This window comes from Camelina sativa, chromosome 18 (genome assembly GCF_000633955.1).
Source record: "Camelina sativa cultivar DH55 chromosome 18, Cs, whole genome shotgun sequence".
Classification (NCBI taxonomy): Eukaryota; Viridiplantae; Streptophyta; class Magnoliopsida; order Brassicales; family Brassicaceae; genus Camelina; species Camelina sativa.
The window spans coordinates 14,065,519-14,078,946 of NC_025702.1; the positions used below are offsets into that span (position 1 = coordinate 14,065,519).

General features: G+C 35.4%; 4 protein-coding genes and 1 long non-coding RNA gene across 9 annotated transcripts; 4 read left to right on the forward strand and 1 right to left on the reverse strand.

The window, feature by feature from the left end:
* Nucleotides 2,578-4,287, forward strand: LOC104761550. Of its 3 annotated transcripts, XR_763215.2 has the most exons (4): nt 2,578-2,852; nt 3,048-3,495; nt 3,845-3,900; nt 3,986-4,287. It is a non-coding gene; the product is annotated as an uncharacterized LOC104761550 (long non-coding RNA). The 3 variants fall into 3 exon arrangements; XR_763214.2 differs by having other exon boundaries at nt 2,580-2,852; nt 3,845-4,287; XR_002036530.1 differs by having other exon boundaries at nt 2,588-2,852; nt 3,048-3,179; nt 3,845-4,287.
* Nucleotides 4,581-7,222, forward strand: LOC104761549. Of its 3 annotated transcripts, none has more exons than XM_010484649.2 (8): nt 4,581-4,697; nt 4,810-4,852; nt 4,974-5,140; nt 5,510-5,548; nt 5,662-5,718; nt 5,809-5,868; nt 6,052-6,104; nt 6,197-6,288. In XM_010484649.2, exons 1-7 carry the CDS (start codon nt 4,695-4,697, stop codon nt 6,070-6,072), a joined length of 390 nt encoding a protein of 129 aa, XP_010482951.1. In that variant the 5' UTR covers nt 4,581-4,694; the 3' UTR covers nt 6,073-6,104; nt 6,197-6,288. The 3 variants fall into 3 exon arrangements, 2 of the variants coding, with proteins under 2 accessions (XP_010482951.1, XP_019095935.1); XM_019240390.1 differs by having other exon boundaries at nt 4,582-4,697; nt 4,977-5,140; XR_002036529.1 differs by lacking the exons at nt 4,581-4,697; nt 4,810-4,852; nt 4,974-5,140 and adding exons at nt 6,410-6,469; nt 6,575-6,633; nt 6,759-6,990; nt 7,156-7,222 and having other exon boundaries at nt 5,147-5,548; nt 5,662-5,868; nt 6,197-6,321.
* On the forward strand, nt 8,126-10,276 carry LOC104761548 (GTP-binding nuclear protein Ran-3). Its single transcript, XM_010484644.2, has 8 exons — nt 8,126-8,237; nt 8,372-8,441; nt 8,777-8,833; nt 8,937-9,054; nt 9,417-9,506; nt 9,602-9,781; nt 9,881-9,958; nt 10,041-10,276. The coding sequence occupies exons 1-8, from the start codon at nt 8,235-8,237 to the stop codon at nt 10,108-10,110; spliced, it is 666 nt and encodes a 221-aa protein (XP_010482946.1). The 5' UTR covers nt 8,126-8,234; the 3' UTR covers nt 10,111-10,276.
* LOC104761553 (protein GrpE) lies at nt 10,456-12,410 on the forward strand. The gene is made up of 6 exons (XM_010484652.2): nt 10,456-10,745; nt 10,978-11,149; nt 11,255-11,451; nt 11,553-11,720; nt 11,822-11,950; nt 12,096-12,410. Exons 1-6 carry the CDS (start codon nt 10,599-10,601, stop codon nt 12,192-12,194), a joined length of 912 nt encoding a protein of 303 aa, XP_010482954.1. The 5' UTR covers nt 10,456-10,598; the 3' UTR covers nt 12,195-12,410.
* LOC104761552 lies at nt 12,401-13,423 on the reverse strand. The gene is made up of 3 exons (XM_010484651.2): nt 13,021-13,423; nt 12,775-12,912; nt 12,401-12,691 (listed from the first exon to the last, which is right to left on the reverse strand). Exons 1-3 carry the CDS (start codon nt 13,327-13,329, stop codon nt 12,629-12,631), a joined length of 510 nt encoding a protein of 169 aa, XP_010482953.1. The 5' UTR covers nt 13,330-13,423; the 3' UTR covers nt 12,401-12,628.

The following is a 13,428-nucleotide window of genomic DNA, read 5'->3' on the forward strand; positions in this document are numbered from 1 at the left end:
GGTTTTTTTTTTTTTTTTTTTGGTAACCGAATTTTTTGGGCTCGTAAAAATTGAATCGATTAAGTTAACCAGAGAATGACTGACTCGTTACGCGAGCTGAGTTCAGTTTGAAATGCGTGTGTATCAGTTTGGTTACTAATGTGCGTCTAATCTGCCTTAGTGCATTGTCACGTTATTTACTACTTGATTTATTGTTAAGCTAATTGTAAGATTTAAGAGATCTTTTGGCCCAATCGAGGTAGCATGTTCCTATGCACAGTTGTTGTGTTTTAATCATAGTTCTTGTTCAACATATTTCCTTTCTTCGACTCTGTCTCTTTTCTCCATTGATATATTTTTTAAACTAATACTAATTATCACCATAAGGGAAATTGTTGGGATAATAACGTTCCAAACCAAATATGACAATGTTGCATAAATATAAGGATTCAAGAGTCTTAAGTTTCATCATTTACCAAAAAACCAAAGGTCTCAAAATTGAATGATAAAGTTATCTAAAATATGAAAAAGTTGCATGAATGTTGAAAATTGAATGATAGAGTTGTTTAAAATATGTAATTTTGCAGAAATTTTGCAGAAATTTTGACCAAAAAATATGTAAGTAGTACAAGACTACCACAATTAGTCATGTGCGAAATACTCTAACCAAAACCAAATCCAAAAAAATGATTTTTTTAAAAAAAGAACATGAAATCAAGTACAAGTGGTGTTACGTCCATTCTTTCGGATGATTTGGAGGAGTTGCCGTCCCTCGTCGGGTTTGTTTGTAATTTTAAGTTTGAATAAATAAAGGGAGACTCAGTCTCCTCTCTTCTACCAAAAAAAAGACTGTTTCATTATTTACCATTAAACTCTAGGTCAAGCATCTAAAGTATGTCAAGTATTTGAATCATGTTTTCATTTGGGTAGAACTAACGCTTGCATGTATTGTTGCTTGATTTAAATCATCAACCAATAAATTCAATTTGCGTAAATTATTATGGTTCTCAAAACTTATTAATATTTTGATAAGTCCTGCTTGTTCAACCCGCTAGTCACTCGTGTTTAGTTTTAAATCTCTATAAACTTTTTTTTTCTTTGAACAAAGAATCTCTATAAACTTACTAAATTACATAATTCTATAAGTGTTTTAAAGACCAGCCAATAAAATCTAACCGTACATGGTGGAGTTACTAAAAAGTACTTTGAGAGCAAGTACGTGTCTAAAATCTATCAACTCTTAGAGCGAGTGAGAGCAAAAAGAGAGAGAAAAAAAGAAGGTTGGATTTTCGGAGGTAAGCAATTCGATTCAGATATTGTAAGGTTAGTTTCATCTTCTTAAATCTCCTTGCATCATTATGTCTATTGCATTTTTTGAGCATAAACTTTAAGAAAAATGCAAGCTTTATTCTACATCTACCAAAGGCTGGCAACACTTTTGAGCAGTTTTGTCTGGATTGGTTTATGATTTCCACAACACAACAATTATTAAAAGTATTATTAAGCATTAAGAGGTTAACAACATAAACTGCTAAATACATCCTCTATACAACTATTTTTTAGGGGCTGTTATTGGTTTTATGATTTTAATGAATTTGAAAATTATTGTGTTGATTTTAAAATACTTATCAAAATTATATGTTATTTCTTATTGATTATATGATTTACAAATAGTTGTTAAAATCTCATGTTATTCATTTAATGATTTGTTTTTGGAATTCAATTTAAATGGATTTGAATGGATTTGAAAGTGTAAAATAGAAGGATTCAATTTAAATAGATTTGAATAGATTTGAAAGTGTAAAATAGAACGATTCAAATCCAATAATAAAACATGACTTTGATTTTTATAATTTACAATTTTATATGGACTTATAAATCACTTCTCCGATAACAGTCCATTAGTCATTAAAAGTCGCAAGGACGACAAAGAAATACCACCAATAACCAAAGACATAAACATCTATATTAATATTTTTAAATTACATTTTGTGTTCTACAATTTAATTTATTTTTATTTTTAAAACTATTTACACAGTTAATTCCTGCAAAATTGCACTAAAAACAATAAGTGAAATATGGTAAATATGGTTTCTTTCTATTTTTAGATATAGATAGAAACCAATTTTCTCTTAAAATCAATAAATTTTCTACAATATCTCTACCGTTTTTCTACAAAAGCAATAAGGTTGCTAAAATTGACAACATTAATATAGATACAATACTATTTTTTTCACCAACCACAAATATTATCAAAAGATAAAATTAACTTTTTAAAATAGGAATACATTGAATTCTATATCTATCATTTGGCAACTTACTTTTGTTCCACAAAATCTTATGATTTTATAAACTCATATTTGTTATTTATATGTTTTTAATTAATTAATTCATATTTGGTAAGATTTTCCTAGATTTCCCTAGATTTCCTCCTTTCAAATTTTTTTTTCTTCGCAAAAATATTACCCACTTAGACCTTTCTGAACGGGAGGTTTTAAGTGGAGTTTTAAGTTAAAAGAAGAAGAAAAAAAAATCAGAAAAAGGAAAAAACAACCAGAGGTCCTCTTATTTAGTAGACTCAATCTTATTATAAGAGACTGTACATGTCATCAATTGATTGGACAAACCGATTAATAGAGATAAAAGATTTTTTTGATGGTCGATTGATTTTTTTTTTCTTCTTCTTCCTCTTCCTCTCTCTGTCTCTCTCTCGAACTCGTGAATTGACAATCGAAGAAGTAGATGAAATTGGAGGAGATTGAATCGGCGGAGGTGATTGAATTGATCTCAGTCGGCAGTTATTTTGTTATATTATGTTCTTTGAAATCGAGAATCTCCTTCTCGTTGGTTCGCGGGTCGTTCTGTTTGGACAGGTATCGATTTCGCACTCTCAAATTCATAATTTTGTTGAAGTTTTGGATTGAAACTTGTGTAATCATAGTTATTGTGTGCGTCATGGTTTGATAATTTATTCAATGATACATGTTAAATGTGGTGTTCGTGTATGATAGCTTTATCAAGTTTTGTTTTGTATTTCTTTCTCAAATTGTGTTGTGTGCACATTGCAGTGTTTATTGAAGCTATGTCTAAAGGAACAGCATAGACGACTCTTTTACTAATTACAGATCTCAAGTAACTGAGCTTTTGTCTCAAGGTGAGAGGATCTCACCTGCGGTCTCGTGAGTTTAGAAACCATGAAGGTATATGTGTTGATTGGATAACGGATTAGAGTTGATTGGATTTTGTTCGTAAATTTGGGTTTAGGGTTGGGAGTTCGAAATTTTAGGGTTCTTGCTATATGATTGTGGCTTCAGCTCTATTATGTAATCATTTTGGTGTTTGTATTAGGTTCCTTAATTGGTTTTAGTTTCTTCTATTATGTAATCGGCTTCAGCTCCCTATGTTATGTAATTGGCTTCTCTTGTGTTTGCTGATCTTGTGTATGTGGTTTGGTGTTTGTAATCGGCTTCAGCTCTATTAAAGTTTGGCCATGTTTATAAAGCAAGAGAGAAACGGGTTAGTGTGTGTCTCTTTTTACAATCAATGTTGTTGTTTTTGAGTTATTCACATAAAGATTTGGGAGAGATGCTGTTGATTTGATGTCTTTCTTCTTGTTGTGTTGTGTTGTGTTGTCTTTCAACTTGGCTAATCAGGTGTTGTGTTGTGAGAATTTTAACTTGAAGTCTTGCTTTGTTGTTGTCGTTGATAGTTTCGTTTGTGACACTTAAACACAAATGCTTGGTAGGTAGTTGTAATAGTTAAACAGAACAATTGTGATAGTTTCAGTTCATGAACACAGTAAGGGTTGCGAGAAGCCTCTTGTGTTGACTGTTGTTAAATTGTGCTTTTTTATCTTTGTGTGCAGCCAATCTTTGGGTATGGAGTGTCTAGAGTGATAGAATCTGGGCAGCCAATCTTTGGGTATTGAAATACCATCCCTAGTTTATTATCATTAAGAACTTAAACTGAGTATTTAGGAAGTTGATGCAAACCCTCTTCTCTTTAGTTATCTGGATCAGTTTGATGTGGCGCAAAGATGAAAACTTGATTGCAGTTGTTGACACTAGTAGGCAGAGTGGGTTTGGTGGAGTCTTCAGCCCGAGAATTTGGTATTTGCAAGAATGTTAATTTAACATGATTAAGGTTTTCCTTTAGATTGCTTTCGTGGATAGATGCTTAACAAAATTCTCTCGGCTGCTTGTGATGTATATATTCTTCCATCTTTTGTTGGTTTCATCTTGATATACAATGAGTCATTTTTGTAGTTGCAGATTACAGATCCAATTCTGTTCCATATTTTGTTTCTTTTGTCTCTGGTTTTCAAAATTTTTTAAAAATAACAAATAAATTAAGAGACCTAAAATTATAACCCACCATTGGAAGGAAAAATCTTAATTCGGAATCCCAAAGTTCTTATTCTACCATAATATATTAATTAAAAATTTTAAGAGTTCCAAAAATATAACCCCCAATGGGGTTGCCCTTACCAAACTCGATTACTCGAGTGTTTCTGTTCCGGTTCGATTTTTCCAACACAAAATTGATCCAATAACCCAAAATCGATTCGGTACCGGGTTTCATTAATAGCGTTAGCGTCAATCATAAGCGGCAAAAAAAAAAAAGCCTCACAACTCTGTTTTAAAAACCTCTCTCTGCGTCGCTCGCTTGATCGGACTTGTTTTCGATCTCTATCTACTCTTGCAAAATCCGAAAACATGGTAAGTTTCTCTATTGGCTTTCTTCTTCTTTTTCTTCGATTAGTTTACGTTTCATTGATCTGTTCACTGTTCTCAAACCCGTTGAATGATGTCTTCGTTTCCTTGTGTTCAGGCTCTACCTAATCAGCAAATCGTCGGTAATGGTGGAGGCACAGGTACGTACCATTTCGCCGTATCTATAAATCGATTTGAAATATTTAATCTTCGTTTTCAGACGCAATTGAGATGTTTTGATCATGTACTGAGACTTGGTTATGTTGATTTGGTGTTATCAAGAAGGGACCGTAATAGTGAATGGTGATGATAAGAAGAAACCTGATCTTCGTGGTAAGCGAAAGAGGAACATGAAGAAGGAAGCTGAGAAGAAAGATGTGAAGAAACCCCGAGTGACCAGAACCAGACCACAGCAACAGACTGACTACTTTGAGGACAAACGTAATCTGGTAATGCTTTGTTGTCTAATTAACCCTAGCGTACTCTCTGGGGGATAAATTATGTATACTGCTTTTGATATCATCACTGCAATTTTGGGGATTCTTCTCTGTGTCTGTGATAACGTAAAAACGCTCTGTGAATACAACAACAATGTGAGATACTACGTTTTTAGTCCATTTCTATAAAGAGGATTCTGTTCATCTGTTTGGTGGGGGATTCTCTTATTCCGGAGCTGTTAAGAACTCTTGGTTCTAAGAAACTCGTTTGGTGGTGTCAGAATGCTATTGTGGGTTTATATCTCTATCTATGAGAACAGTTGTATGTTATGGCGAGCTTGAAAACAAATGGCTTGTTTTGTTTTTTGAGTGTGTTTGCAGGAAGATTTGTGGAAGGCTGCATTTCCAGTGGGAACTGAGGTATATACTGTATATATATTGTTTTTTAGGAGCTTCAACATCTCTGAGTTACTCTCTCTCCACTGATGATGATATTCGTTTTACTTATATTGTTGTTAAATTTGTGACGGCAGTGGCATAATTTAGATGCAGTTTATGATGGATTCAATTGGGATTTCAAAACTCTTGAAGTAAGTTACGTTTTTTTGGATCACATTCTCCATTTTTTTGTTCTCCATTGTTGAGTTGACAGGGTTCTGGTATTTCTGTGCGTCCGGAAGCATTTGAAGAAGGAGGAATTCTCTATGGGAAGAAAGTCTTTGTTTTTGGCAATGCTGAACGTAAGATGTTTTGTCCCGCTTTATCTTTTTTTTTTTTTTTAACTTGTTTGAATCATCTTTGGCACTTGTCCTTCTTTTCTAATTTGCTTTGAAATCTATCAGGTTGTGCAGTATCCTCTCTTCCTTTTTCATTAACATTTGTTTCTCTAGTTCCTGTTTAATTTTCTCTATACATATTTGCAGCTAACTTCTGCAAAGATGTAAAAAAGATGGTCTATGTCCCAACAATTGTTGCTGTAAGTTACCATTTAAATCTCTCTTAACGGTTTGGTAGCTAGAAATGATCATATATTATCTCTATTCTCTTTCTAATATTCTATATATGCAGATTGAATCACCCATTCCGCCTTCTGATAAGGTAGGTGTAAAATCGGTTCAGAGAGTAGAGGAGGAAATCATTCCAATGAAGCAGATGAAAATGGACTGGATTCCTTACATTCCCTTTGCAAAAAGGTACTACTGTATATGTTACACATTTGTTGAGATAGCTTAAAAATTATTGATAAATTTTCTAACTACTTTTGCTTTGTTCCTCTTGTAGAGATAGACAAGTTGATAGGATGAACTTTCAAATATTTTACTTGGGCTGTACACAGAGGAGGTAAGAAACATGTGTCACATGACTCCTAGCTAGCATTTAATAATATCGATGCACACTTGCTATGAAGGGATTCTGAGTTATATTAACTTTGTACATTATTTGTAGAGCTGCTCTCAGACATATGAAGGAAGATCGTGTTAAGAAGTTCGAGTATTGCATTGCTCGTGAGTTTAAATCCTATACTATACCAATACTAGTTAAAGTTTGCAGAGGGAACCATTTATTGCAGAGTGTTCCTTAATTATTATACAACAACAAAATCTAATGTCTCTTCTTTATTTTTTTGCAGATTTCTATAACCCGTTTGTGGAAGATGCATTTGAACAGAGTACTGAGGTCGACATTTTGTTCCCCTCTGATTCTAAACCGGAGCCAGTAGGTTTTTTTGGCATGCAATGAACATTGTATTGGAAGTGGCAGTGTTTGATCCTTTTAATCTTGGGTATTCTCTTTTATAATCAAAGCTTTAATTTTCTCTGTTTGTGCAGCTTGTATTTGACTGGAAGTATACCAAACTTCAGGTGTGTGTGTGTTTAGCGTGTTTCTGTAACGAGCAAAACTTGGATTTACTTTCGAAAGAGAGTTGTCATCTTCTCACTGCACTTTCCCTGTTTGTTCAAATTGCATTCACTGTATGCTGAATCTTGGGATGGCTTTTTTTTGTTTTTGTTTTGATTCTATCTCAGGAACTTGTTGATGATCTGATTGAAGAGGAAAAATTAGCTAATTTTATGTATGTGGGTACAGCTAATTTTATGTAACCCATTTTATTGTTTACAGTACAGCTAATTTTTCCTCTTCTTTAGATTCAAAAAAGAAGAGGAAAAATTAGCTGCCGAGAAAGAGGAAGAATTCAAAGTAAGTTTAAGCTGTACTGTAAACGCAAATTGTCAGTTCTTGACGAGGACACTTGAGTATTTATTTATATATTCACAAAGTTACAATTGTTCTTTTCCAGGAGTTTGTGAAAGAGCAAGTTCGAGCAGCAAAGAAAGCAAATAGAGAGGCCAGAGAGGCTCGAGAGAAAGCAATAGAGGAAATGAGTGAAGAGACTAAGGAAGCCTTTCAAAGCATCAAGTTCTACAAATTCTACCCTCGCCCTTCACCCCATGTCCCTACATTCCTGACAGTAAGAAACCTCTTTTTGAAGTTAATTTAGTCATTCATACTATAAGAAACCTGTAACTTGAAAAATGGGTTTTGAGTATAGTTTGTCACAAAGCTCTGAATATGTGACTTGTGAATCATCTTTGTCTGGTCTTTTGTTTTTTGCAGTCGCCTTTAATTAACCGATACTATGGGAAAGCTCATCAAGTCTTTTGATATGGAGTCTTCAGAGAACCAAGAATAGCTAATTCATTCTTTTATTTTTTAAGTTAAAAGTAGTGTTATTTTTTTACTATTAATGAATTTGTATTAAATAAGATCTTATGAGTCACTGTAGACACTTAAAAAGCAAGAATATCGTACTTTTCGACTCCATTTTATATCAATGTTTCCCACACAATCTTTAGGTTCAATGAGTTGAACTGGAGACACTCTAAACTGTAAAAAAGTTACTAATTCGCCACCATTAACAGAGTTGAGGATATATTGGGCCGGGTACGGATCTGAATCCGAATCCAGTGTTCTGGATTACCCGGGTTTGAGTATTTTGCGTCATTCCTAAGCTCAACTACTCTGTTTAAAAAACCTATCTCTCTCTCTCTCTCGCTCGCCGCCTTCCTCCTCTGACACTCTTCGCGTAGCTTCTTCAGTTTCGTCGATGGTAAAGTTATATCTCTTCGTCTTTGCCTTGATTTTATTCTCTCTCGATCCTACTTTTCGATTTATACTTCTCTTTGATCTTTGCGTGATCTGTTGATTTTTGTATTCATCGTTATTTTGACATAATTCTCTCAGGCTTTACCTAACCAGCAAACCGTTGATTACCCAAGCTTCAAGCTCGTCATCGTCGGTGATGGAGGCACAGGTAAACCACCACCATCTCTCTCAGCTTTTGTTTTACTAGATACATCATACCAGAGGATTGATTGATTAATTCAATTTCAGTAACTCGAGATTTTGGATTATGATGTTTTGTTATTTAGTTACTTATCCATGCTTATCATATTGTTTGTATAACTAATCTTGATTAGTAGTAATGTATATCTTACAGTTCAATTCTGATTTAGAAAACACGAGTATAGAGTTTGCTGCTTCGATATAGTTTGTGTTGTTTACTTTTGTATTAGTAATCTTGATCTGTCTCAGTTCAATTCTGAGTGGTTGAATACGTTTCTGATTAATTTTGATGGATGTTCACAGGAAAAACCACATTTGTAAAGAGACATCTTACTGGAGAGTTTGAGAAGAAGTATGAACGTAAGTACTTGCAAGCCCTCCTGATACATATTATTGTGATGGACTTTATTTAATTTATTCAAGAGTTCACAGATTCTGATGTTTTCTTGTATTTTTTTTGCAGCTACTATTGGTGTTGAGGTTCATCCTCTTGATTTCTTCACTAACTGTGGCAAGATCCGTTTCTACTGTTGGGATACTGCTGGCCAAGAGAAATTTGGTGGTCTTAGGGATGGTTACTAGTAAGTATAATTTGCTTACTCTCTTCGGCTATGAATCACCTATTTGCCTCGTTAAAATATATCTGTATCAGTGATCTGGAATCTTCTAGTGTTGGTAACTTGGTTCTGTTGTGAAGCTGCATAAGATACTTATTCCCATTATTATATATAGCAACTTGAATAGCAGTTAGAAGGTTAAAGTTGCAGATAGTTTTATTTGATACAGAAATGTCTGGAATCTTCTAGTGTTGGAAGTTTGGTTCTGATGTGAAGCTGCATAAGATACTTATTCCCCATTATAGTAGATAGCAACTTGAAAAGCTTAGAAGGTTATTGTTGCATAGTTTTTATTTGATACAGAAATGTGTTTTGTTTTGTTGCAGCATCCATGGACAATGTGCCATCATCATGTTTGATGTCACAGCGCGTCTGACATACAAGAATGTTCCAACATGGCATCGTGATCTTTGCAGGTATGAACTACTTAACACACAGAAGCTAGAGTTTTTTTTATTATATGTGGAAAATTGCTAGACGATAATAATGTCATCATTATTTCATGGTGCAGGGTCTGTGAGAACATCCCAATTGTTCTATGTGGGAATAAAGTTGATGTAAAGAACAGGCAAGTGAAGGCCAAGCAGGTAACATTCCACAGGAAGAAGAATCTCCAGTATTACGAAATATCTGCTAAGAGCAACTACAACTTCGAGAAGCCATTCTTGTACCTTGCTAGAAAGCTCGCCGGGTAAGCAACAATTCTTCAATTCAAACCCGTATTGTAGTATCATTGGGAAACAGCTAGAAAAAATATGAAAAATATTGGGAATGTTGCTTGCTGTTTCAGGGACGCTAACCTTCACTTTGTGGAATCACCTGCCCTTGCTCCACCTGAAGTTCAAATCGACATGGCTGCTCAGCAGCAGTAAGTTCTCTAAACTAAATTTTGTATTTAATTTGTTGCTACTAGCTTTTTTACTTTTAATTAACGATGTATATAATTGTAGGCACGAGGCGGAGCTTGCAGCGGCAGCAAGTCAGCCACTTCCTGATGACGATGATGACACGTTTGAATAGAGAGAGAGAAAGAGATTGTTCCGTCACTGATTACCTGTGTTTTAGGGGCTTGTCTCAAAACGTTTTTTTCATGGCACTATTTTGGTGTGTTGTTTTACTCTTCCAAATATGAACCGATGACACTAAGTAATCTTTTTAAAAAATTTTATCTACTGTTGCTGTGGAAGTGTGAAAATCTTCTGATTTATAAAGTAAAAAACTCACATAATCCAAATCCAATCCACCGTCAAAGTTTGCTTCTTGGCGTCATACACCAAATTTAGCCGGATAAATTCAAAACGTCGGTAAGGGTCTTTTCGTAATTTGATTTAAAGCCCACACAAAAAAAAAAAAAAAAAAAAATTGCTTCCTCCCCAAGAAGAACGTTTTTGCCTCTTTCTTCTTCCATCGGGGTGTTCTCTTCCGGGCTATTCATTCAGATTCTTAGAAAGAAAAAAAAAATCGATTTTTTGCTTTAATTTCTTCGATTTCATTGCGAATCTTGGGTGATGTTGGTGTCTAGGGTTCTATCGAGAGTTTCTCGAAGCGCGGGATTACGCTCGTCTCTCTCCTCCTCCGTCGCTACTCCGACGAGGAATCAGTATCCGATTGTTTCAAGCCGATTCCACTCCCTCGTTCACAGAAATCCCAACCAGGTTTGCTTTATTAAAACCCCGATTCTGATTTTAATTCGTTTTGAACTTCATCATCGTTTGGGGTTTTTAGCTAGGGTTTAAGGGGTTTGCGAAATTGAAAATGATTCTATTGATCTGGTCTTGTATATTGCAGTGTCACAATTTAGGTGTGTGTATATGTCTGAGAAATTGCTCATTTTTACGATTTTTGAGGAGTTAACATACTCAAATTTGGATCTTTTTTAAATGGCAGCTTGTTGCAGTTCCAGTGTCGCTCCTAAATCATGCAACTCCAGATTTGAATGTCCTACAAAGGTTCGGATATTTCTCGTCTTCCTCAGCTGAACCGAAGGGAAGTGGGAGTAACACTGAGGTCCCAAAGACTGGTAAAGCTTCTGAGGATGTGGAGACAGGGAGAGTAACAGGTGAGGCAAAATTGATTCGGCACATAATAAGAGAGAGATACTTTGTCTTGTTGGTCTACACAAAGTTTACTAAAAGAATTGGGGTTTTTTTTTTCTGATTTCTAGATTCAGAGACTGATTTTGAGAGTTTGTCAAGGGATGATTTGGTGAAGCTTGTGGGTGAGAAGGAACATCTTTTGAAGGTTCAGCGGGAAGACATGATGGAAATGAAAGATGGTTTTCTTCGCAGTTATGCAGAGTTGCAGAACCTAATGGATCGGACAAAACGTAATGCTGAAAGCGCCAAAAAGTTCGCCGTACAGGTTTACTTCTCTCTCTCCACCACTCCTTTTTCTTCTTCTTCTTCTTCTTGATTATCAACTCTCGTCTGGCCAGTGCTGAATATGTTTTCTTGTTGCTGCAGAACTTTGCCACGAGCCTTTTGTTCGTGGCTGATATTCTTGAAAAAGCTTCTTCGGTTGGCAAACAGAGTTTTTCGGAGATTGACATTTCAAAAGATTCTGCTGGTGCTGCTCCGCTGTTAAAAAACCTATTACATGGAGTGGAGATGACTGAGAAAGAATTAGCACAGGTATAAAACACTCGTTATATATGTTCATTGAGGTAAAAAGAAAGATAAAATGAGATTTTGTGCTGAGAATGTAATTTTATAAATGTATGTAAAAACTGCAGGTATTTAAAAAATATGGTTTGGTGAAAGAAGATCCTTTAAATGAACCGTTTAATCCAAACAGACATAACGCAGTGTTTCAAGTCCCGGATGCTTCCAAGCCAGAAGGCACAATTGCTGAGGTCCTAAAGGTACTAAACTATAAAAGAAAGGATTGTTCTCTTTCTGATTTTGGCATCTTAAGCATATGTTATCTTTTGCAAGTCTACATAATATCATGAAATCTCTGCCCTTATTTTGTAACTTTTTGGTAACGGTTTGTTTCCATATTTGCAGTCTGGATACTCGTTGTATGATCGAGTTATAAGACCAGCTGATGTTGGTGTTACTTGTGCGGTGGAGAATCAAGAAGGCGAGAAAGAGTCTGAAGCTTGAGAAACACAAACAGCGAGACTTAAAAGCTTTGTTTTAACATCTTCATGAGTTCTTTTTTTAGTTAATAGTTCTCTTTTTCTTGCATATTCATTGGAGGAACAAGATTCCCATAAAAGAAGCAGGACATTGCTGCACTCCCAGGGAAACCCTGGTTATATGTAACTTTAGTACTTTACACGAAATTTGAAGAGGTTATAAAACTGGAATAAAATCTGATGGAGCCAGGCTCTTTAGTCTTGGTAAAAAGTCTCAAATCTTACATATCTTATAAGCTTCTTCTAGCATACACACTACATACAGGATATCTAGAAGACAACAAAGTGCATAAACACCTAAAACAAGTTACAATATGAGACATCATTCATCATAAGCTACAACAATACCAAACGCTGAAACCCTTATTGTTGCTTCATGCTAACCCAATATGATCCTCTTCACTCTTCAGTCCCTTCAGAATTCAGACACAGTCCTAGATTCAAGTTCCCAGTTTTTGCTTCCTGCAGAGTAAGTAGAATTAACACAAGCATGAATAACACTCAACACTTTTTCATTAAATTGCTGAACTTTGAATGAAGCTAACCTTAGCTTGGTCTGAGTCTGTTATGTTCATGTCAAGCTCAACAGCTTTAGGCAATGGTGATTCAGTGTCGAATTCTTCAGTCTCTTCAATTTCAGAATCCTTAGAAACCACTTTTTCTCTATGCTCAAGCATCGCAATCTACACAAATCAAAACCATTTGAACTAATCTCACACAACAACAATAAAAGGAACCCTAATTGAATGATTTTACCCCAAATTTGGGGGAAAATAAAAAAAAAAACTTACAGGAGCGTATCGGAATCTTCGCTTAGGTGGCTCCTCAGTATCACCACCGGAACCATTAGCGTCGGAGGCAGTAACCGTCGAGGAGGTAAGTGGAGTCCACTTATGGAGAAGTAGATGGTGAGGTGAGTTACTGTTACTGCTGTTGTTACGACCGTTGGATTTAGATGCTCTGAAAACGCCGACGGATGAGGTTGACACACGCACCCACTTCTTCTTCCACTTCCTTACACGGCCACTAAACACCGCCGTCGCCGACGGACCACTGTATCTCGACGACGTCCTGCTCAATCTCGATCCTACACCTTCCATTACTCTCTTTCTCTCTCTTCTCTCTCACTCACTCGCCGGCAAAAAAGAGTTGCTTTATCTATCAGCTAAGAAAACGCAGCGTTTTAAGAAGATACACAG